This window comes from Nannobrachium achirus (genome assembly GCF_963921795.1).
Source record: "Nannobrachium achirus genome assembly, chromosome: 13".
Taxonomy (NCBI): Eukaryota; Metazoa; Chordata; class Actinopteri; order Myctophiformes; family Myctophidae; genus Nannobrachium; species Nannobrachium achirus.
The window spans coordinates 50,662,024-50,687,306 of NC_137833.1; the positions used below are offsets into that span (position 1 = coordinate 50,662,024).

At 43.5% G+C, this 25,283-nt stretch overlaps 1 protein-coding gene across 1 annotated transcript in view; it reads left to right on the forward strand.

Moving 5' to 3' along the window:
• The window catches only part of spock2 (SPARC (osteonectin), cwcv and kazal like domains proteoglycan 2), a 104,274-nt gene extending 80,012 nt beyond the window's left edge, over positions 1-24,262 (forward strand). Inside the window, exons 5-10 of the mRNA XM_080739715.1 lie at positions 1,602-1,722; positions 2,534-2,674; positions 4,294-4,512; positions 10,390-10,452; positions 20,277-20,408; positions 23,818-24,262. Of these exons, the coding sequence (XP_080595841.1) occupies positions 1,602-1,722; positions 2,534-2,674; positions 4,294-4,512; positions 10,390-10,452; positions 20,277-20,408; positions 23,818-23,966 (825 nt within the window). The 3' untranslated portion in view covers positions 23,967-24,262. The remainder of the gene's footprint in view (positions 1-1,601; positions 1,723-2,533; positions 2,675-4,293; positions 4,513-10,389; positions 10,453-20,276; positions 20,409-23,817) is intronic.
• The last annotated feature ends 1,021 nt before the right edge of the window (positions 24,263-25,283 follow it).

Sequence of the window (25,283 nt, forward strand, 5' to 3'; positions counted from 1 at the left end):
TATAATTATGAGACTGCATACTTGTCCAAAGTGGATCTAAAATGGCCACCTCAAAGCATAGGCGATGGAAGGAGGAACGTCAATGCAAGGTTGACAATGACAACATATAGGCTTCCAAGGTCGCTTCTTCAGCTTCTCGCTAGCAACCCCTCCCATTCCAACACGCAGGGGTGTCACACCAACTTCGGGGCCCTGGGCACAAGGATTCACTCACATTTTGTGCTTTAACTATTGAAAAATAGCAGATATACAAGCTCACAGTGCGGCACCGAGTGCCGCGCTGCGAGCTTGTAGATCTGCTATTTTTTTTTTAAATCGTGAACATTTCTGTGGAGTCTGAATATTTCAAATCCTTTTAAGGTTATTTGAAAAAGCTATGTGAAGGACCCCCAAAATGATATGTATTTGGCCACGGACCCCCATCTCAAAATATATAGTTCCAGGGACCCCCCCAGAAGCAAAACTTTAGTTACAAATGTTCGCTTGAAAAATACATTATCTTCAAAAACGTGCACACATTTTCACGACTTTTCAAAAATAGCATATCTACAAGCTTGCAGTGAGCTTGTATATCTGCTATTTCTCAAAAGTATAAAATAATTAAGGCCCCTCCACCTTATTGGGCCCTAGTAACTCAGACCCACTTCCCCCCTCCCCCTTGTGACGCTCCTGCCAACACCCTAGCCACCACTAGTACATCCTAACAACCACTTTCACAACCAGTCAGCGTTTCTAGTTGACTTAATGTCTCTTGGGAATCGTCCTTTCTGACCTTGTTAGGAGGTAGAGGTGAGGAAGGCTGGCTCCCGCGGGCGAATCTATAACATGTGAATTGAGTTCACATATAGTCGATCACCTTCATCCATATTTGATCTGTATGGCGGGGTGATTTATCTCGCTTCATGTCACCTTCTTGTCTCCTTCGGTGTTCATTTTGACTGCAAATCTTTATTTACAGTAGCTTTAGTGATATTTCAATCATCTGACAATTTTTTTTAGTTTTAGTCTAGCTTCATTCGACTAAATGTCATAAGATTTCAGTAAATCTCCAGTTGATTTTGTCAACAAATTGTATTTTGGCAGGCCGTAATGGTTGCTTGTACTCTTGGTTGTGTTCTGAAAATAGCCGATCTACAAGCTCACAACGCATCTGCTATTTTCAGAGCGCAGTTGCCGAGCATAACCTATTGGTTCTCTCCTCCACTAGACCCTCCCTGATTTTAGTCTAGTTTTTATTGGTTGAAGATATCGTCACTGTAGGGCAGAAACCTTGTATCTCCAAGTTTCAGATTTTCTACTTTCTTTCCCAAAGTAAAGCCCTGCTTCATCGTACAAGGCCGTCGCACAAAAGTAGTGAAAACAGCAGATCTACAAGCACACAACGCCTTGCGGTAGATCAGCTGTTTTCACTATTTTTTAAATGATAATGAAAAACAAACGGTTTTGGACATACAAGGTTTTCACCCGACAACAACCATATATTTAGTCATCGTAGCTTAGTTTTGATTTCGTTTTGATTTCGTTTTCGTCAGTGAAAAAGCCAGTCGACAGAATTAACGCTGGTCCACACATCGACACATGTCAATGTTTTTCGATTCCAGTGCAAGCTGGAACAGCAGGCGTGTCTCACAGGGAAGGAGCTCACTCTGAAGTGCTCAGGCCTGTGTCCATGTCCCACCGCTGCTCCGGCACCTGTCCCTGTTCCTGCAGACACTAAGCATGGTGAGGATCACACACACGCACACACACGCACGCACGCACGCACGCACACACACAAGCACACACACACACACACACACACACACACACACACACACACACACACACACACACACACACACACACACACACACACACACACACACACACACACACAGGGGCGTCACAAGGGGTAGGAAAGTGGGACTGAGTTACTAGGGCCCAAGGTGGTGGAGGGGCCCTAGTAACTTTAGCTATTGAAAAATAGCAGATATACAAGCTCACAGCGCGGCACCGAGTGCCGCGCTGCGAGCTTGTAGATCTGCTATTTTTGAAAAGTCGTGAAAATGTGCGCAAATCTTTGAATATATGTATTTTTTAAGTGAACATTTGTAACTCAAATTTTGCTTCTGGGGGGTCCCTGGAACTAAATATTTTGAGATGCGGGTCCGTGGCCAAATACATACTATTTTGGGGGTCCTTCACATGAAAAAGTTTGAGCATCACTGACATGGAAACATGGGTTTCTTCGCTTTAAAAATACATATATTCAAAGATTTGCACACATTTTCACAATTTTTCAAAAATAGCAGATCTACAAGCTCGCAGCGCGGCACTCGGTGCCGCGCTGTGAGCTTGTATATCTGCTATTTTTCAATAGTTAAAGCACAGGGGACCCACAGTGAATCCTTGTACCCGGGGCCCAGAATTTGGTGTGACGCCCCTGCACACACACACACACACACACACACACACACACACACACACACACACACACACACACACACACACACACACACACACACACACTAACGTGCCGTGTGTGCACACACAGACAGCTGTACGGGTCAGGACCTGGCGGACCTGGGCGAGCGTCTCAGGGACTGGTTCCAGCTGCTGCAGGGCAACGCCAAGCAGAGCAACAGCAGCAAGCCTGGGGCCAACAGCGCCCCCACCAGGAGCAACCCTGCATCAGGTTAGTACTAACTAGAGTTCTCAAACTGGCTCTATATGCACAGCAGCCATATTGTAAAGGAATTGGGGGCCCCTTCCTTATTTACTTCCTTATTAGGTGTTACCAATGATTCTAATGAAGGCTCTGTTCCATATTAGTATAGTGTGGTTCTCAAACGTTTTGATTTCAAGTACCACAATAAAGGCCCTTTCCCACTGGGCGCGATAACCATAACCATAACGATAAAAAATATCGTTTTCAATTTGAGTGGATGGCAGCGTCCTCCACACCACAACGATAAAGCCGTCATAATTCACCCTTTGTTAGCCTTCTGGTTGGTCCCTGACTGACCAACCAGCAGGCTCTGTCTGCCTTGTCCCGCCCTGGTTCCGCCTTTTTTATGTTGAATTTACTAAAACATAATTTTTGGAGAAATAAAAACATGCCGAGTCACTATACTGCCACTGAGCAGCTTCATTTTACTGAAACCACGTTTGAAATTAGAATTGAACACACAGAATAACAATACGAAGCAAATGAATTAAAATGGTAGTGGATGGAGTATCCCACCGAGTGTCCCACCAAGACGCAGCAACCAATGGGTGTGAAGAGGGTCGGGACAACGGGCGGGACTTGACAAAGGGTGAATTGATGTGAACACCGACATATCGTTATCGTTATCTTTATCGCGTCCGGTGGGAATGAGCCTAAACTCTTGACAGCGTACAAATGGAACTAAATGGACCATGGTACGGGTCCATTTGGTTCCGTTTGTACGCTGTCAGAGTTAGTTAGTGTCGTCCTTGAAAGTGGTCCTCAAACGTTTTGAATTCATGGACCACTAAAGCCCTTTGCACACAGGCGCGTTTATCCGTACGGATAAAACGGACAATTTCACTTTTTAAAAAGAAAACAATGATTCTCTATGACTTCATGCACACCGGATCCGAATTGGCCGTGCGACGAGTGGCTGCGGCCGTGCGTCTTTTTCTCGATCGAACCCAGTTCGTAAAAAACTCATCACTCCTTTTATGACTCCTTTTGAGATCCGCAGCGCCGATTCCGCACAGCATTGCACACCAAATCCAATGCGTTTTATTCATGCAGCAAACGAAAAAAAACGCAACTGTCCTGTGTACAAAGGGCTTAACTCTGAGAGTGTCCGAATGGAACCAAATGGGTCCATTTGGTTCCATCTGTACACTCTAAGGTGCTCTACAGACGGACAGCGGTTGCCGCCGGGGCTCCCGCTTGGATCTGCGGGGACCGCACCGCGGTGATACACAAACACACTCACTCTGCGAGTAAACGCTGCGCGGTATTTCACAAAGATGAACACAATCCATCTCTCGCCGCCCGCGTACGCATGCACAAACGAGCACGCTCGCGGGGATTTTCACGGGACTGCGCCCGCTCTCCTCGCCGCCCCAAAACTTCGCTGCGCGGCTGAAAAAGCCGCCCGCCTCCCATTGAAAATGAATTACTAGCAGGCGGTGACCGCGTACCATCTGGAATCCCCTTAAGAGTTACAGTTGGTACCCCAACTGGTTTTGTACCAAAAGTACCAAACCATGGCACCACCTCTTTAAAAGTGTCTGCCAAATGCCTTAATTGTAAATTGTGTGTGTGTGTGCGTGCAGGGCTGGACAGGGGCATGGTCGCCAGCTGTAAAGACTCCATAGGCTGGATGTTCTCCAAGCTGGACACCAACGCTGACCTGTACCTGGACCAGGCCGAGCTGGCCGCCATCAACCTGGACAAGTACGAGATCTGCATCCGTCCCTTCTTCAACTCCTGCGACTCCTACCGGGACGGCAAGGTCTCCACGGCCGAGTGGTGCCTCTGCTTCTGGAGAGAGAGTACGTAGTGCACAGCACGGCACAACACAGACCCAGTGGTGGAAGGAGCAGACTCACTTTTCGTGAGCAGTGCTAACTGCTTCCAGTGTTTGACTTTGTGTGTCCGTAGTCATGTAGTCATGTCCGTACAGCTGCAATACCGCTGTGTCGCTTCGTGCCCCGTTCCAAGCTTGCAGATCTGCTACTATCGAAGCTTTGGTTTTGTGTGATGATGTACGGTAGTATGATCAAGCAAGGCGTTAATTTACAAAAGAACACAATAAAGGCATGTTTTCACTACAGTTCCGGAATTTTTCCTGCAAAATAATTAGCATAATCATTTTCAACTTGCCGGGAGTTTTGTTTTTTGGGTGTTTTCACATGAGCAAAAATGCTGGCATAGCCATAAAATACATCGTTTTCACTAAAGCATTGTCGCGGTATTAAAGTCCGTGTTGCCAGACTTTGCGAGAGAAATAAGCAACCAGGTGTACGAAAATAAGCCCCAAAAAGTGATATTATCTAGGCCACACAAGCAATTTAAAACTATAAGCATCGCCACATCAGCTACTTGACAATTACCGATCTAAAAGATCACAACAAATAAAACGCAGCCAGAAACGATCAATATATACAAGCAACTTTACGGAAATCAAGACCATAGTCACTTATAATTAGCAGACATGGCAACGGAACGTGCAGTGCGCACCACACTGTCTGGACGCTTGCTAAAGCAGCAGCGACTCACTTCTGTTCGTCTCTCTTTTTCTCTCTCACCAATGGATTTAACAAGTTACAAGAAATATTCTTCATGAAACAACACATGTGAACCTTATGTGTCACATAAGGTTCAGAAAGGATCGCTTATGCAACGTGTTGCACATGACATGTGGGATTGTGGGCTTGTTTGTTTTTTTGTTTTTTTTACGCGTCACCGATGGATGACCAGACTGTATTCCTCGACGCTCGCTTCTCAGAAAAACACTTTACGACGAGAAACTATTTGATGCAGCTCTTTGAGTTGGTAGCTTCCAACTTTCATCACATCACATGAGCGCATTGCGTCCCAATCAGACAAAAAATAGGCTATAGCACCGTAAAAAGAGTTGGTAAAGATTCCAGCTTTCATCACATTACGAGCGCATCCCGTCTCCCGTTCTCCAGACCGGACTTGTATCAAAACCCACACAGCTTAATTACAAATAGGCTATAGAATAGCCTACAAATAAGTTTGAACCATGAATTGAGCAAGCTTGCATTTCTCAGCACCGCGGCCGTATAGGCTGGAGATTGTAGAAAGAAATAGACGTCTGTCTTCTGTGTTTGGCGGTTTGTTGGGCAGGCTTACATAACATTCGAATGCAATATGGATTCTGAAGCTTTCAATCCCAATTACAATGCTTTAACTGTTAATTTTGGCTCCTTGCATGCACCTGCTTGTCCGAAAAAAGTAAAAATCACAGTATGCCGTTTTCACTGTGGGGAAATTTCTATTTTCCCAGTACTTTCATCAAAAATTACTAGGTATTTTCCCGTCAAAGTTTGGACTCCAAAACTCACGGAAGACAAAATAAGTGGCCGTTTTCACATGGCGTGAATTTCAAAATTGCCGTCATTTTGGAAAAAACTTCCAGAAGTTTGACTCAGTGAAAACGGGGCTTCAAGGTGGTTGCACACTGCTGCGTTTTTCGGGCCGAATATCGGAGTGAATTTCGGAGCACGCAAATAAAAAAATCAACCTCACGTTGTGTCAGTCACGTTTGCACACTGCCGCCCGTTTCGCGCACCACTCAGTCCCTTGCTCTCTCTATCTCCCTCTCTCTCCTTGTCCTGAAAAACGCATTTCGCAACGAAAAACACACCAGTGTGCAACCACCTTAAGTTAGAATATGGAGATAGGAGGCTTCGGCTCCGACAGCGACAAAATGAACTGAACGAACACAGAGAAGACTTTACTGTGGGTGTACTCAGCGGCGTCACTGGGGGGGGGGGGGGGGGGGGGGGGACTGAGTTACTAGGGCCCAAGGTGGAGGGGCCTTCATTATTTTATACTTTAACTATTGAAAAATAGCAGATATACAAGCTCACAGCGTGGCAACAAGTGCTATTTTTTCTATTCTAAGTCGTGAAAATGTGTGCAAATCTTCGAATATATGTAACAAACATTTGTAACTCTAATTTTGCTTCTGGGGGGTCCCTGGAACTGAATATTTTGAGATGGGGGTCCGTGGCCAAATACATATAATTTTGGGGGTCCTTCACATGAAAGAATGTGAGCACCACTGACATAGAAACATAGATTTTTCAAAAATAGCAGATCTATAAGCTCGTAGCCGCGCTGTGAGCTTGTATATCTGCTATTTTTCAATAGTTAAAGCACAAAATATTATAAGAACATTCATGGGGGGCCCCCGCAGTGAATCCTTGTACCCACTACCCAGGGCCCAGAATTTGGTGCGACAGCCCTGACTGTGGGCGTACTGCAGGCAGGCACTCTCAGGTTCCCTCAGGTGAAGACGAGTGCTGTGTCATGTGGCGGTCGGTCCGTCTCACTTTGTCCTCCCCTCCCGTCCCTCCGGCTCCCTTGCGGAGGCGACGTTGGGGCACTAAACACATCAGTGCTACTTTGTTGACAGGTTGCCTCTCCCTCGGCCCCTCAAGAGATGCAGTGCTCTGTCACGCAGCCAGTGGAGCGGAAACCATTGTCTATAGTTTCCAGGCCCTGCTCAGCCGCATCACTGTTCTCTTGCTTCAGTACACGATATTGTAATGACCGGTGGAACTCGAGCGAGCAAAGCACACCGGCACAACGTACTCTCATAGGGGTTCGCTTTTATTTCCGCGCAACGCCAAAACAACTTCGGTCTTGGACACACAGTGAAGAGGGCGTGCCGCCTGTAATTACTTCTTTCTCGAAATGAATACAAAGACAATATGAATTGTTAAATGAGCGTAAACCATGTGTGTCATACGCCCTAACGGTGAAACCGAAATAACAAGTGGCTCAAGAATGGAGAGCCTAAAATTAACACATATGGTGCCAACCCCGAGTTTCCCGAGTTTGTATTGGTACTAGTGCTGTGCCAACCCCGAGTTTCCCGAGTTTGGGCCGTTTTTGAAAAAAAAAAAATATATTTTTTTTCAAAATTTTTTTTTCAAATTTTTTTTTTGGACCTCCAGAAATGTGTTAGGCATGATCGCGATCGCGAAATTGCATGTTTAACCCCCATACCAACCCATTCTTTCAAACATGGCAGCCATGTTTGTTTACATCTGAAGAAAACATAATGGCTGATAAATCATGAATGCCTGCACGGATTTCCAAGCGGATTTTTTTGTTTGAAAGCTGTGAACAGCATCTACACACGTGGTGCATCATCTAGGCATGGGCGTGCACTTTTTACACACTTGCACAATTACATGGAAGTCTATGGTAACCATGGCAACGCGGGACATTGGCCGGAAAAAATCATTGCAACATAAGTGTTAAGGATAGGACAACATGGGGTCATGTCTGATGAGGATACGGTATAGATGAAATGTCCAGACAAGATCCATTCCCCATGCCAACGTAGGACAGTGATATGTTAATCCAAGAGACGAATTTCCCCTCAGTAATCAATAAAGCTCTGGTCCATAATCTATTGGACAGCAGCGTTCCAGTATGCCCTGGATTCCAACATTATCTTTTTACCTCAGTAAAGGCAATGTTCATTAGAAATGGCGTGTTATAATATCCTTTCCATTTTGTATTAGCCTATTATTTGGTCATGGGGTTAAACTTTGTAAACCTCTTATTCTCACTTCATTACACATGAGAGCATTACTTCATTAACGTTCAGTTGATCCGTCGTGCTCGCTTCCAGACAGACAGAGACAACGACGAGATCTGTTTCTTTTTGACCAGACAAGGTTGAACTTCTTCAGCACGGTGAAGTTGGTTCACATTGGGTGATATTTCCAGTTGACCTTCATGGTATTAATGAGGCCCATTGATTAGCACAGCTACCAATGAATGAGTGAATGAGCAGTGAGTAATGTGATGTCATGGCCTCACGCAAGAGGTGAAGAAGACGTGTGGCGATAGGGATGCCAACAGAGATTAGACTTTCCGAATAGTCGTGGAAGTCACCAAATTCATATTAAGTTTGTTTGCTCCGCTGGCTGTCCGTCCGTCCGTCCGTCTGTCCGTCCGTCTGTCTGTCCGTCACGTCACACTTTTGGCCCCACTCTTTTCTCCGGCACTGTTGCCCCTATCCATGCCAAACTTTGCACACACACTCTTTGGCTGGCAAACCACAACCTCCACCCCTCATTTCTCACATGGCCCTCTTCTAGCGCCACCATGAGGCCGATTTTGGAAAACACATTTTTGAACACTGCTCCTACAGATTGTGCCCAAAGATCACACAACACGGTTCACAGTACCTCTAGTCATGTCATCAACATGGATCTGTCCCATTTCCCGTATTCCCCCCTGATTGGCTATGATGATTCTATGATTCTAAAGTTTAGATTAGGCAGTCTTACTGGTTATATTATATATTGTATACTTACAACCAACATAATCTATTACTATTGTAGAGTAAAAGGCCATTTATTTATTGCTCACACTGTCAACTGTTTGATATTAAATGTAAACTCAAGTGTCAATAAGGTTTCTGCGCAGCTCTTCTCCCTCTTACTGTCACACAGACAGCGGTCTCCACAATGCTCGTCTCCTTAGTGGAAACATCTCGGCAAGATCGCAGAGTTTTACTTTCCACGAGAAAGCGATACACGGCAGTAGTCGAATAGTTTAAAAGTTTCCGCCGGCCATGGGGCACTCAAATTTGAATTTGATCCATTTCTGGCATCTCTAGTGTGCGATGTCACGTGAATTGAAGGAGACGTGTGGTTGTCTACTACACCAGTGGTTCCCAAACGTTTTAGCTCGAGACCCAAAAGAGAACTTAGACGCTTGCCCCGGGACCCAAACTAGTGAAAATAGCAAATCTACAAGCTCATAAGGCGTCTCTCCGTGCCATGTTGTGAAGCTTGTATTTTCACTTCTTGCTATTTTCACTACTTCTTAAACATATTTATTTAAATTATTAAAAAAGTTAAAGTGATTTTTAATTGATGAAAAATAAAACAAATTAAAAAAATTAAATAAACGTATTTTCAAATCTTTTGAATCAATATGTATATTTTTTTAGACGTAGGAAACGAAAAAAAAGGGGGATATTTACTCGACTCACAAAACAAAACCTCCCCTCCAAGACACAACAGTATGGGTTGTGACAGGGTCGAATACACATGGGTGGGAATTGGCATAACAACTAAATTGTGAAAATATATTTTAAATAAAAAGATTAAGGGATATAAACCAACAAAACATGAATCATATCCTCCCCGCACACACACACACACGCACGCACGCACGCACGCACGCACGCACGCACGCACGCACGCACGCACGCACGCACACACACACACACACACACATTCCCCATAGAAAATAATAACGCAATAACTGAATAACAGAACGCTAAAGTCGTGTGTGTATGCTGGTAAGTCTCTCTCTCTCATCCCATGCTACAATATGAAGGAGCTACAGTATACACTATGTGTGAATTGCTTTTCCAATTTCAGGAGTTCAGAAGGAAGCCTCGGGTGCTTAGGCATTGATCAGGTTATAATGGTTGGGTTGCACTGTGTCATTTCATACTTAGTTGCGCACCGGTTTGGTGCACTGATAATAGCAGATCTTCAAGCTCACACAGCGTGTCGCTATATCCAGTGCTAGGGTTAAAAATAGCAAAGTCAATTTTTCACATGTATGAAATACAAATGTGCGTGTGCTCTGTAATTTGCTGTGATTATCGTATTGTAAGGGCCGTTTAATTTCTCCCCCAGAGCCCCCCTGCCTGGCGGAGCTGGAGCGGATCCAGGTACAGGAAGGAGGCAAGAGGAAATTCGGTAAGTGTCACACTGTCAGAACCATCACACTTTATTGCACGGCTTGTTTGAATGCTTGATTCTGATTGGTCAATCGCTGAAATCAGAGGTCTGATATTTAAGCAATATAACACGAGAGGGTGTGCATTAACACGGTTATCTGGCACGACAGCCTTGCCGCAGGAACGACAGGCGAGTTCCGTAGGTAGGGCTGAAGTGCCGGATAACCGTGATAATGCAGACCCTCGAGTGTAATATTGCGATTATACAACTGTTGCCCTTAAAAAAAAAACATGTCAACTTTCATTGTAATTAAGATATTCGATAGGAATTTGTAATTTTTTAATGCCACATTTAGCTACTATGTCCCTGAACGTCACATGAAAACCGCTAGCCTAGCCGCCTAGCATAGTGTGGGGAGAGAGGAGCGCTTGCTGTCTTTCGTGACCAACGCAGCTGATTTCTTTACTTGATGAGAGACAGTGCAGTAGTGCTCGTTATATGCACGGTTGGAGAGCCTGTTTTCCATTGAGAGCCCGACTACCTGTTGTATAATTCTGGATAACAGACCGCTCCGCTTGATAACAGACCGCTGCCTAATCAAAGGCTCAGAACACCTGCTGCTCTGAGGCTGCACTGTGTGAATCTTGTGCCGTATCCAACATGTCACATGATGTCAGCCATGTAAACAAACACACAGCGACATTTATTTAGTAAGAAACCGTGCAATAGGTTCAGGTTGATATGCCACCGCCGATCCGCGTCGGTGGCATATCAACCTGTCGGGCTACTATCACTCGATAATGACTGCTGAGCGAGATGTTATCCTTTACGTAAGAACCATGTTATCACACTGTAAGATCCATGTTATCCAGGTGGAAAAAGTTATCACGTTTCACTTAAGTAAAAGTATCAGTACTGCAATGTAGAAATAGTAAGTAAAAGTCCAGAATTCAAAATTCACTTGAGTAAAAGTACAAACGTATTGATATCAAACTGTACGTAAAGTACCAAAAGTAGAAAGATATCATCAACGGAATTGCATAATGACTTTGTCATGGGGCCCTATACGTACATGCATACACACACACACACACACACACACACACACACACACACACACACACACACACACACACACACACACACACACACACACACAAGGACCGTGCACACATATCTCACAGCTGAGTCAACCTGAGCAATTGACAACCAGCTGGATTGGAAGTGACTGTTCAATGGTGTCGCATATATTTGTACAAAGGACATTTTAAAGTAATTTAACTGAATGAGTCTAAATATGTGTATGTGGGTTCATTGTCACTGACGTTGAATTATGTGTTGGTCAGCTTAAGCTTAAGCTTTTCTTAAGCTTAAGTTTGGTGTTTGGTGCCTGAAATATTCATTGAAGTATATTTATTGAAAATTAGTTAAAGAAGCACAGGTAATTGTAAATCAACTCATGGGCAGTGGTTTGCCTTGTTTGAGATAATTGATTCAATTATTACTTTTGTGCTTGGTTTGCCCCACCTGTTTAAGAGCAGGCATGCTGCAGGTGAGGGAAGTTCAGTATGTCTGGAGGCTTGTAAGAGACAGCATCAGGGGAGAGCTGCTAGGGGCCTCATGGAGGCATAGCCTTGTAGCCAGGCCTAGAATTATGTCGTTTTAGCGGCACGGCCAATTGGCCTTTGGTGGTGTCAGTATTTTTGAGGGCACAAAGGCCAAATGCTAAGGCAGGAAGGCCATCAAATAAAAGAAATAAAAAGGTTTAGACCATTGAAAGAATTAATTGAATTTAAGGGTTAAGGATGATTTTGTTTTGAAATTTAGATTATCTGCAGTGAAAGAAACCTGCAAAAACCTACTGCATTGGTCAGGGGTCATCAACCCCCTGGGCTTGTGATGGACATTTTCCTCAAAATATATTTTTGCCACGGACATACAAAAGGAGTGGTCAATAATATTACCATGAATAAAATACTAAATGTATACTAGTCAAGTAGACATGATGGAGAACACATGCTGTGTTTTTAAAGAGGGAGAGTGGTTAGTCCTCATCCCTCTAGGAAAGCTGAGAGGGAAGGCGTAGATGGAGCAATTTATAACCCATTTTCAAAAATTGCTCCATCTCTGAACGTTTGTCTACTTTCTTACCTTCTTCACTTTCTATTTTTTCCTAAATGATGGCTTTAAACTTTTCAAAGCACTAAAGAAAATTGGAGAAGAATTGTCATATTGACGTCATCTAGCGGTCATTATCCATTTGCATGAAAAACCTGGGCTCTTTATTAGAGTGTTAATGTCAAAGGGCATTTGAGAAACGCAGCTCTTAAACTGTTAAGTTAAAATTAGATCATTCATTGGCTTGGAAGACATTTTTTGGTATAATTCTCCGCAATGGCATTTCTGGGTGTACTGGCACCAGTGGCCAGTGGTTCTCAAATGTTTTTCAAAATAGTAAAACAAAGGCAAAGAAGTTTATAGTGATAAGGGGTAGGTAAGGCATGGATGAAAGTGGAGAAAGCGGTACAGTCAGCTGGGGCATTAAGGCCACTGTGGCCTCAGGGCATGCCATTTTTTTGAGGGGCACAAGGCCAAACTGAGGGGCAACAACGGCCATGGCCTTCATGGCCTCCCTGAAATTCCTGCCCTGCTTGTAGCAGTGTCTTAAGTTCCTGTTTCTTGTTTTTCTTAAGTTTAGTTTCAAGCGTTAATTCTGTTTCCTAATTTTGGAACGTTTACTTTTGGCCAGTGTTATTTTCGTTTGTAGTCTGTCTTTGGGAGGTAAATAAAATACACCCACAAAAATGTACTCATGGACCTGTCTGCTTTGTTGAGCCTCGAACCGTCGACCAGCCTTTCCTCAGACTTCACTTTGTGGAGAGTGCAAAACAGCAATTTGTTTGGCGTCTTAATTGGTGCAATATTCCGTTTGCTGCAATATTCAGCCAGGTTGGAAGCTGCCATGTTTAATGACTTTGGCGGAGATCCGAATCCGAATCCCATAGCCCACTCGGACAGTCGGTGGGATGGGCACCCCGTTGTTGGCTAGTTGGCAGGTTGTCAGAGATGTCAAGAGATGTATTGGAGAAGAAATTAACCCATTTAGAACGGGTACACATTATTGTGTATAATTATTTTATGCTTTAACTATTGAAAAATAGCAGACCATACAAGCTCACAGCGCGGCACCGAGTGCCGCGCTGCGAGCTTGTAGATCTGCTATTTTTGAAAAATCGTGAAAATTAGAATTTTGACCCGATTCTATAAGTGTCTTTTGAATCCTTCTAAGATTTTTTGAAAAACCTATGTTTCTGTGTCAGCAATCTGGCCAGCAATCGTCAAAGAAAAGGTCCTTTTCACTCAACTGGAGCTCAGTTAGTCTGTTCTTGAGAGACTACTATGTCAGTGGTTCTCAAACCTTTTCATGTGAAGGACCCCCAAAATGATGTATTTGGCCACAGACCCCCATCTCAAAATATTTAGTTCCAGGGACCCCCCCAGAAGCAAAATTTGAGTTACAAACGTTTGCTTTGAAAATACACGTACAGTATTCAAAGATTTGCACACATTTTCACAACTTTTTCAAAAATAGCAGATCTACAAGCTTGCAGCGCGGCACTCGGTGCCGCGCTGTGAGCTTGTATATCTGCTATTTTTCACTGGTTAAAGCATTCAATAATTCTAGGCCTAAATTAACATACGCAACTAAAGTAAAAGTACCTCTAAATTGTACTCGAGTAGGGTACTCGAGTAAACGTACTTTCCAACAATGCTAGAGTCATTTCAACAAGCAGACGACAAAACAGGAGGCTGGGATTACTTCCTGATCAGTCATACGGGTATTGAAAGGTTTTGGCAGGCTGTCTGGGCTCTGAATCAGGACGTTTCAAGGACGTGGCGTGGTGAGTGGGCACGGTGCAGAGATCAGGGGAAGTGTGCCAGCCTGGGGTCAGGGGCGTCACAAGGGGGGGAGGAAAGTGGGACTGAGTTACTAGGGCCCTAGTCTCTCGATGACAGACTTCTGCAGTGAAAAGAGGACCGAACTTTTCTTTGACGATGTCTAGCCAGATTGCTAGGGCCCAAGGTGGAGGGGCCTTAATTATATTATACTTTAGCTATTGAAAAATAGCAGATCTACAAGCTCGCAGCGCGGCACTCGCGCTGCGAGCTTGTAGATCTGCTATTTTTGAAAAGTTGTGAAAATGTCTGCAAATCTTTGAATATATGTATTTTTTTAAGCGAACATTTGTAACTAAAATGTTGCTTCCGGGGGGTTCCAGGAACAAAATATTTTGAGAAGGGGGTCCGTGGCCAAATACATATCATTTTGAGGGTCTTTTGCATGAAAAAGTTTGAGCACCACTGACATAGAAAGAAACATAGGTTTTTCAAAAAACCTTAGAAGGATTTGAAATATTCAAAGACTTGCACAAATGTTCACGAATCACGACTTTTCAAAAATAGCAGATCTACAAGCTTGCAGCGCGGCACTCGGTGCCGCGCTGTGAGCTGGTATATCTGCTATTTTTTAATAGTTAAAGCACAGAATGTGAGTCAATCCTCGTACCCAGGGCCCAGATCTTTTTTTGCGACACCCTTGCCTGGGGTTGAGATGTTAGATCTATGTTACCTTGAAGGCTTGTCTCACAGAGAGACTGTGCAGAGACACAACACTGCCGGGCCCGGTTTCATTTGGCTTTCAAGTCATTTATACTCTGCAGAATGACAGTGTCATTTGCTGGTATTAACTTATTTTCAGGCTAACGATTTGTCGGATTGGAAATCTTTTCTTTCCAGTAAGCAATAGCATTGTGCAATCGTGAGTATAATTTAAATACGTGGTGAAACGACCATAGGTTATGTTTCATTCATTAAAAAAAAGGTCCCTAAAAAGCCAAATCTTAATTACTTGTCACTGTCAAACGAAAACGTACTGTGTGATGACTGAAGATTGAATCTTATGAATATAAATTAATTTTTTCATTCACCTGTTTGATTTCCATAGCTCACATTCCTCCAAACACAGCTGATTTTAATTACAGAGCTACTCCGTTTTGAATCTCAGTCAAGATGATGTCCGGACGGTGTATTGTATTGCTCATTTTAAACTTAATCAGCACACTAAATTAGTTATCTGAAAACATTTCCGCTTAGAAATAAGCAACGTAGTAAACGTGCTCTTTCTCTCTTTGTGGCAGCCTGAGCGACAGGCTAAACGCTAGCCCTCTGCTGCACACAGCTGCAGTGAGTGAGATTCCAGCATTCCATAGCCTGAAGGGACGGGACCTTCTGATTGGCCAAGACCAGGTTGAGACGATGTTTCAGCCTGAAACTTCTAAATAAAATGACCGAAAAAGCCACTTCACCACAACTTTAAGCTTGACACGCAACCTCCTGTTCTTATTTTATAGTAACATTGCCGATGCCCGTTGGGATCGATGCCCTTTGGGAACGCATGCCCCTCCGGTTAGGCAATACCCGTTATCAGTACACCATCCATTATCATAGTATCTGTGAGAGTATAAAAGGGACACAGACAGACAGGCAGACAGACAGACAGACAGACAGACAGACAGACAGACAGACAGACAGACAGACAGACAGACAGAGAGCTATACAGTAGACTCAGAGGGCTCTATTATGATTGTCTTAAGTACCAGCTCTTATGCCTTAACTTAAAGGCCTGTCCATACTCCATACTGTCTCCGACCACCAAACTTTTCGTTTGAAAGGTCCAGTTCAACTACAAAATGACGTCACTTGCATCTTCTGAAAAGCATTAGAGTTCGCAAAGCTGCACGTCGGAAAGTCGGGAACTCTCAGACGAAAAGTTCGGTGGTTGGAGACAGTATGGACAGGACTTAAAGTTAAGGCATAAACTCTGGTACTTAAATCAATAAAAATACAGCCCAGAAGGTCATACAGAAACACAGACAGACAGATACAGAGATTATGGGAATTGCGTCCCGACCAAGTCGATCGGTAGGACTGTCCTCGAGTGCAAGACAGACACACACACAGATTCTGTGCATTTTCAGATAGATAATCTATAGCGTAATATAGCGTAATCTATCAATTGTTTTTGTGACAACATATTCGTTGTTTTTTTTAAGACAAATCCATCTGCCTGCTAAGAAGTGATATGAGAAAAATAGCAGTGCTACACCAGCGAGAGGTGTTAACCTTCCTCCTCAGTACATATCGGCGTTGTCGGCTGGAAACCTAGTATCTCCAAGTTTCAATTCTGTACGTTCTTTCTCAAAGTAAAGTCCTTCATCATACAAGGCCGTTGCACAAAAGTAGTGAAAACAGCCGATCTACAAGCACACAACGCCTCGCACCGCGATGATCTAAGCTGTTTTCACTAGCTTAGATCATTTTAAAAATGATAAATGCAAAACGAATGGTTTTGGACATACATGGTTTTCACCCGACAACGACGATATCTTCAGTGCGTGGTGCCTTACAGACACCTTGGGCTGCGTCGTGCTCCAGTGTTGAATCGCGGGCGGCAACGATTCATATTCATGCAGAGGTTAATAAGCAGAGGCGGTTCAAAGCCCACGCGTCCTTCTTTGTCCCAGGAAGATTAGCCAGCCCCCCCCCCCCCCCCCCCCCCCGGTGCCAAACGCTGACTAAACACTTATTCATCACCGTCCTTCTGGTCGCTCAATGCATTGATTTATATTCAATGAATATGGAATGGAATGGAGCGAAAGACGCGAACATATGTGCATTCATTTACACTTAGCCTTGGTCCCACACGTGGTGACATGATACAAAATGTGCGTGTGTGTGTGCGTGTGCGTGTGCGTGTGTGTGTGTGTGTGTGTGTGTGTGTGTGTGTGCCTGTGTGTGCAGACACTGTGGTGAGAGTACAGTTGAAGTGATGAATGGAATAAAATATGCCCTTAACCACTCAAACCCTAGAGTCCCTATTATTCATGAGGCGAAACAAATCTACAAGCTCACAGCATGGCGTGTTGCAACACGTCGTGAGTTCGGCCGAGATATTTGGTATCCACTAGGGGTGTAACTGAATGAAAAATCGTTTTTTTCATATCGATAATATATCAAATAAATCGAGAATCAGAGTGTTCACTTATTTATATCCATAATAATAGATTTTCCCTTAAAAAACCTGCACTATTAACATGTTTCATACATTTAATTTCTTTGCTAAATAGTTACTATATCAATTTTAAATCATTGAATCGAATCGTATCACCATGAATGAACTAATATCGTCCATGTATTGTAGGGGAAATTGCGCTTTTTCAAACGACCATCATTTTGACCGGAGGGTTAGCGACTCACTCCACGGTGGTTAGGGTTAGGGTGAGGGTTAGAGTCGGGTGTCGAAAAGATGACATGTAGTAACAGCGACACGCTCCCGTATTGTATCGTCAATCATGTATTTTGATGCGTATCGTATCACTATTAAATGTATCGTCACACCCCTAGTATCCACCTGTTTCTGTGGGAATTTACTATAGAATTATGTGTGGGACACATCCGGGTATTCTGGGACAGCCAGCGACGGTCGGAATTACAATTATGTCCCACTCGACTCGGCTCAGCTGCGACGCAGCTGCGAGCCGGAACTGCCGCCCACCTTCTGCGCAATGCATGATGGGACGCTGGAAACTTGTGGATAGAGGGAGAAAAAAATCGAAGTATATATCGTCTCTGTCGGGTGGAAAACCTCCAAACTGTTACTTTTCTATACTATATTATTTACTCTGTGTATGCATTTGAGTAAATACTTATTGGTCAGACTAGTTAGTTAGTATTGCGTCATAACTGTCTCGCTCGAAAAGAGAATGATGAAACATGAGGTATCTGGACATGTCACAATGAGCAGCCAATGACGCTTGTGTCCAAAGGTCTGCGATTCAAATGGAGACGAGAGAACAGACTGGACATAATTAGGACTGCAACATGAATTGTGACGATGGAGGCAGGCAGGCAGGCAGGCACGTGCACATATAGACATCAAAGGGGGCTTGAGCCCCTGCCCTTTTATCTGTCTGTACTAAAAAAGTGCCCTCTCCAGACCACGAATGCAGTTTTTACTATGGTGAAAGAAATGCAAATGCCCCTCTTTCCATGCCATACCTGAAGGCAGCATTCAAGAGAATTGCCTTGTCCAAACTCTCCTGAACTTGAATGCAGCATCCTATGTTGAAAGAATTTCCCTTTCTGTGTAGAAATCCATGCCTTTACGCCACATCTCCCATATTCACTTGATTATGCTTAGTTCAGTGTGATATCAAGTACCGAAAATAGCAGACTTCCAAGGCTTGGAGATATTTTCACCAAAAGGCCCTTTTCGAAATTTCAGCCCCTGCCTCTCTAACATTCTCTGCACGGCCTTGGAGGCAGGGTGCTCATATTGAGACACAAACTGTGAGTGGGAGGTAAGGTGTAGGTAAGAATAGATTTCAGACTGTCTGCTTGATAGCGATGGTACATGGTGCTTAGATTAGCCTTAGAATGTTGTAACATGCACTTCGTGCTGAATAAATAGTGAACATGCGGACTTGTCCGCCATCATTGCTTGGGGTGCCTTGCTCCTCGAGAGATTACACCGCAAGCAGCAAAAGTAGCTGATAGTAGCTTGTGGATCTGCATGATCAAGTAGGGCGTTAATTTACGTGAAAAAAAAAGAAAGTTAGAATATGGAGATAGGTTTCTTACCGACAGTAACAATACACAGTGGGTTTAAAAGTGGTTAAAACATTGACATCTTTCAACACCCACGTATCAAGCAAGAATAAGGCATTGTCAGTTTTTTTCATAATCGGATCATTATGTCGGATCATTTCCATTTTGAAAAATAAAATATTTTCAAAAAAAAAAATATATATATATATATATTGGAAATAGCATGTCACGATATTACTTTTTTTTAAAGTATATAGTTAACTAATTTACTGCCACATGAGGAGTTTGACAGGTTGCTTATTTTTCTCTCTGGATGGCGCTGTTCGCTAGCTTATGGCTCACCAATTACTTCCGGGGCATCCAGCAGGTCACCTAGACACGATTATGTCACCAGACCAAAATCAGCATTTCAGTTTTTTTAGGATTTAAAAAAAAAAATCTTATAGTGGGAGTAAACGGGGAGAGTGGTGGAGAGTGACACTGGATGGCACTGTTGGCTAGCTTATGGATCACCATTTTCTTTCCAAATACAGGACATCGGTGCACATCTTTTGAGACCCTATTTGTCATGGCAGCGTAAGTGAGGCGTGGCCGTTGACCGTCGGTGCTGGAGTGTGGCGTTGATATCAGGGGCGTCAATTGGGTATGGCAGGGGTATGCAGCTGCCATACCCTGGGTCCAGGGGGGAAAATAAAAGCTACTTTTAAATATAAATCCATGAATGTCTCTTTGTCTTTCTGCGCTGGTTATTATGTTGTTAAATTACAGTAACATAACTACAAATGCAAAATTTAACATAATGGTCACTTTAACAAGGTATTATAATTATATTCTCCACACTTGTATTCTCCCCAGCTTGACAAAATGGTATATTACCAGGTTCCGCAGGTCAGCTGCACAGATGCAATGCATTATTGTTAATTGTGGCACGTTTACAAAACTAAACTTAAAAAACTGACAAAAGCCATTTTTTTGGTTTGTTTTTTCAGACATCGTGAAAATAGCCTGCGAGGCGTTGTGAGCATGTAGATCTGCTATTTTCACAATAGAACCGTGTTATCCAAAATGTAATGCCTATTTTCCATGAGGACTCCCAACTTTGCCATACCCTAGCTTTTGCTGAACTGACGCCACTGGCTGATGTTGTCGTCGCTTGTTGTTGTGCGGGTTGCCAGGTCTGTTCATCCCCAGCTGTGACGAGGACGGCTACTACAGGAAGCAGCAGTGTGACAGAGGGGAGTGCTGGTGCGTGGACCAGCGCGGTGCCGAGGTAGCGACCTCCAGGATGCGCGGCAAGCCCGATTGTGGTGAGTGATTCCATTTGTTTGACTGTAGGTTTCACAGATGAATATTGTGAAAATAGCTTATCTACTGATCTGTAGATCAGCTATTTTCACAATTTTGGCCAATGTTTGACCGGGTTTTGTTTAGCCTATACTTTTGACACAGTGATGGTCTTTTTTCTTTTATTTGTTGAGGCATTAAAGGAGTAGTTCACCCCCAAAATGACTTTTTTTCTATTGATTACTCACGCCATGGAGAGTAGAGTTCAATAATATTTTTAGTTTTTTGTCGCATTCCCAAGACAAAAATGTGATGGGGACCCGTTTCGAAACAGGTCCCCATCCGGAATCAATGGAGGTAAATTTACTCGAATCACATTTTTGTCTTAGGAATGTGACAAAAACCAAAAGATATTATTGAACTCTACTCTCCATGGCATGAGTAATCATTTTGGGGGTGAACTACTCCTTTACGTCCTTAAAGACAGGGTGCAGTGATGTTTTTCTACCCTAAAACATGATCATAAGGTATTATACTTTTTTTTTTCAAAAAGGTGTACTACAGAAAGTGATAAAATTATGTTTTTATGTGGCCACACCCACCTGTTCATTAAGTATACCTGGTTTTCAGGTGAGTGGTGACCACACCCACAGCTGCCAGTAAATATAGCAATACGAGGCAGAAATACAGAAGAAAGAGGTTGAATATGTCGAACATACAAGCTGACACCATGTTGCATCGCGACAATTTTTATGGATTGATTGGTTATAGTAGGTTTTGTAATAATAATCCAAATCTACAAAGTCGTTTTCAAATAATTACAGTGCCGTTAAAAGTACAATATTTGCCTCTGAGATGTAGTGGAGTAGAAGTACAAAGTATTGAAAAACGGACATTCTAACTCAAGTAAAAGTAAAAAAGAAATTTCTAAATTGTACTTATGTACAGTACTTGAGTCAACGTACTCTCCACCACTGGACAGAACAGAAGGGAGCCGCTGTGACAGCCCCCATACGTTGCGTAAAATTCATTCCATTCATTTCCATTCTACATCGTCTTGCCTCCTCCACTTCAGTGGAGCCCTTCCTAATCCAATGATGAACGCCGGAATCAATTTAAAAACATTGACGGCCCACGAGAAAGAAAAGGGCATGTGTTTGACTTTGTCTGGGAATTTAATAGCTATTTCTAAACCTTGCCAGGGGAGCCATTCTTATCAGGCTACACAGGTTCAGTCCAAACCGGCCCTCATTTATCTTGACAGAGTTTTTTCTCAAAGCGACAAGCGGTCCTTTTGGAATGCAAATGACCGCGGACACATGAATGTAGCACTGGTCCCTGCAGTGACTTGTGTTCCAGCAGGCTTCTGAGCTCCTTTTAATTTAATCCGTTTAGGCCTAGAATTATTTAATGATTTAACTATTTTTGAAAAATCATGAAAATGGGTGCAAATCTTTGAATATCTAATTTTTAAAGTGAAGATTTATAACTCAAATATTTGCTTCTGGGGGGTCCCTGATACAGAATATTTCGAGACGGGGGTCGGCGGGCAAATACATATAATTCTAGGGGTCCTTGACATGAAAGAGTATGAGAACCACTGACGTAGAAACATGTGTTTTTCAAAAAACCATAGAAGGATTTAGAAGACACTTATAGAATCGGGTCAAAAGCGGGTCAGAATTCAAATGTTCACGATTTTACAAAAATAGCAGATCTACAAGCTCGCAGCGCGGCACTCGGTGCCGCGCTGTGAGCTTGTAGATCTGCTATTTTTTAATAGTTAAAGAATAACATAATAATACGCAATAACGCGTACCCGTTCTAAATGGGATAAAGGGAAGCCTTGTGCAAAATGTGCAAGAATATAATATGGGTGGAGACGGGCCGTGGTGAAATGACGTGCGCTCACTGCGACCCAGCAGAAAGGATGCATGTTTCAGAATAAAGAAAAGAATAGAAGAGTGTTGCTCGCTGTCTTGTATACGTTTAACTTTGACATGCTGTGTTGACGGGGGTTGTAAAGTACACTAAAGTGCATTTACTCCAGTACTGTAGCCTACTCAAGTAGAGTTTCAAGGTACCTTTACTTAAAGTTATACCATGTAACTTTTTTTATAAAACAAATCTTAAAATTGTCCTAACTGTTAAATCGCTAAAGTTTTAGAACACCCACTCCGTTATTTTCAGCTTCTAAAGCCTTCTCTTTATATGTTTTCTATGATCCTTGCCGGGGTCCGGTTTTCGCGGAAAAATAGCGTCATCTGCGTCATCTGTATACGTTGGCCAATCACATCGCGAATCATACACACATGATACACTACCGGCCAATCACAGCTTATCTGCCACGTCTTCAGGAAGTAGCCTCGCTCAGCTACAGTGTTTACCATGGTGAAGGATTCTTAACCTCTTAATCCCCAAATCCTGGCCAGAAAAGATGCGTTCTACCCCTCCACGGATTTGTATCGGTCGCGGGGGTTTGCGGCGCCGCTCCGGTGGTCCGCGGCGGTGGTCCGCGAGTGACTCCGGGCGAAAAACGGCCGAAAAAAGCAATACCGCTACTGACCACTAGTTTAGCAACTTACACAGTATAACTTAAACTTGAGTATTTCCATTTTTTGATACTACGTCTAGCCTGGGTGCCAGCCTGTTTGCTCCGTTCCGTGATTTGTTTTGTCTCTCCGCATCACAGTCTGGAAAACCTCGTGTCTCCAAGGGGAGGTGGAACATAGAAAGCGGCTGGAACACAACCGCGGCTTCTTATTGGTCTGTGGTGCAGGGCGGGACAAATACAGCAGTGTGTATTGGCTGGCTGATGACGTAGCTACCCTAACCCTACTCTGATTCGTTGGAACAACATCCAATCAGCAATGACACGCCTGCGTCACAACTGACATTCGGAAATACGAGTCAACTGAATCATTTCCAGAGCAAATATTCCACAACGTCTCGCAATGAGGAGAGACAAAGACAAATTACAGAACAGAGCGAACAGGCTGGCACCCAGGCTACTTGCCTTACATCTCAGAGGCAAATGTATTTTTTACTCCACTGTATGTATCTGACAGCTTATTTAGATAATCAATCAATTATTCATTGTCTGAATCCGCAAAGTAAGTAGTAATTCATCAAATTATTAATAGAAAAATCTAAAATAGCCGATCTATAAGCACACGGCCGCGGTCATAGTGAGTGTGATTCTATATATTTTACTACTTTATCTTACAGTAGGTATGATTTTGAATGCAGGACCTTCACTTGTAACAAAGTATTTTTACACTGTGGTATTGCTACTTCTACTTACGTAGAAGAATAACCATCTCAGACAGTATTCTTCCACTACTGAAACAGAATTCAAGTCACAGCGGGTCATTCAATCCCCTCTCCTCTCCCCTCCCCCTCCCCTCCCCTCCCCTCCCCTCCCCTCCGCAGACGACGAGGTGGCGTATTCGGGCGACTTCGGCAGCGGGGTGGGCTGGGAGGACGAGGAGCAGGAGAAGGAGGCGGAGGAGAACGCAGAGGAGGCGGAGGAGGAGGAGGGGGAGGTGGGAGAGGTGGACGACGGAGGATACATTTGGTAAAGGAAAGAAAGAAAAGAAAAGAAAAAAAGGGGGGCTGTGGTGGAGTATCTCGGTCTATCGCTCTCCCTCTCTCTCTCCCACACACACACACACACACGTGCACACACACACACACACACACACACACACACAACACACGCACGCACACACGATTACATAAACACTCAAACAGATCCTGTAAAGAGATGGACATGTTTAAAGCTACACTATAGGATCAGCACTGGATCATTGAGAAAACAGGAGGGAAATTATATATAAAAAAAAAATATGATTGCACAGGCGGGGGGAGAGAGAAAAAATACTGTAAGTAAAGATTAGTAGTCAACGCTATAGAGGGTGTGCTTCTAACTAACTAACGGGGGCGGGAATAGGGGGGGAAATATTATCGATATGTTAGAGAGAAGAAAAAAAAACGGTGGGTTTTTCTGAGCAGTCGGGGAACTTTGTCCTTCATACTTGTGAATATTTGTTCTATTCTGTTGTTATACTGTTATGACCTTTGAACTACGTTTGAGGCTGTTTTTAACTGTTTTATTAACACCGGGGGACTCTTAAGTGGGGTTGGGATCCCGGAACCCGGAGGAATCGGAGGAACCGGATCCTAAACAATGAGGAACCGGAACCGGAACCGGTTCCATCACATTTGGATCTGTTTCTGGAACCGGGTTCCTGTCACACTGTCAGAGCTGGTTATGTGTGGACTTCACGTTTGACATACAATTACAATACCAGTGGTTCTCAAACCTTTTAATGTCAAGGAGCACCATAACTCTGGGAATGTACAGAATGGAACCAAATGGACCCATTTGGTTCCATTTGTACACTCCCAGAGTTACAGACCTGTAAGGGTCCATTTGGTTCCATTTGTACACTCTAGAGTTACAGACCCGTAGGGGTCCATTTGGTGCCATTTGTACACTCCCAGAGTTACAGACCCGTAAGGGTCCAAAGGGTCCATTTGGAACCCCCCATATAGCGCTGACTCCCAAACACTTTTTTTATGGGTCCCTTCCATTTTTGTTTGCAACATTTTGTTTTTAATTATTATTATTTCAAAATATTTTCAAATGCAATGATTTTTGAAGTGATTTCATTAATAAATAAAAGAAGAATCGAAGAAGTTCCACAAGCTCACAACGCGGCACGAAGCGGCGCGTTGTGAGCTTGTGGATCTGCTGTTTTTCACTAGTTTGTGTCTCGGGCAAACGTCTCGTTTCCCTTTTGGGTCACAAGCTTGAAAGTTTGGGAACCACTGTCCTTTAGGGAACCATTAAGGAATCAGACCGTTAGGAGTGAATCGTTAAAATCCCCGAGGAT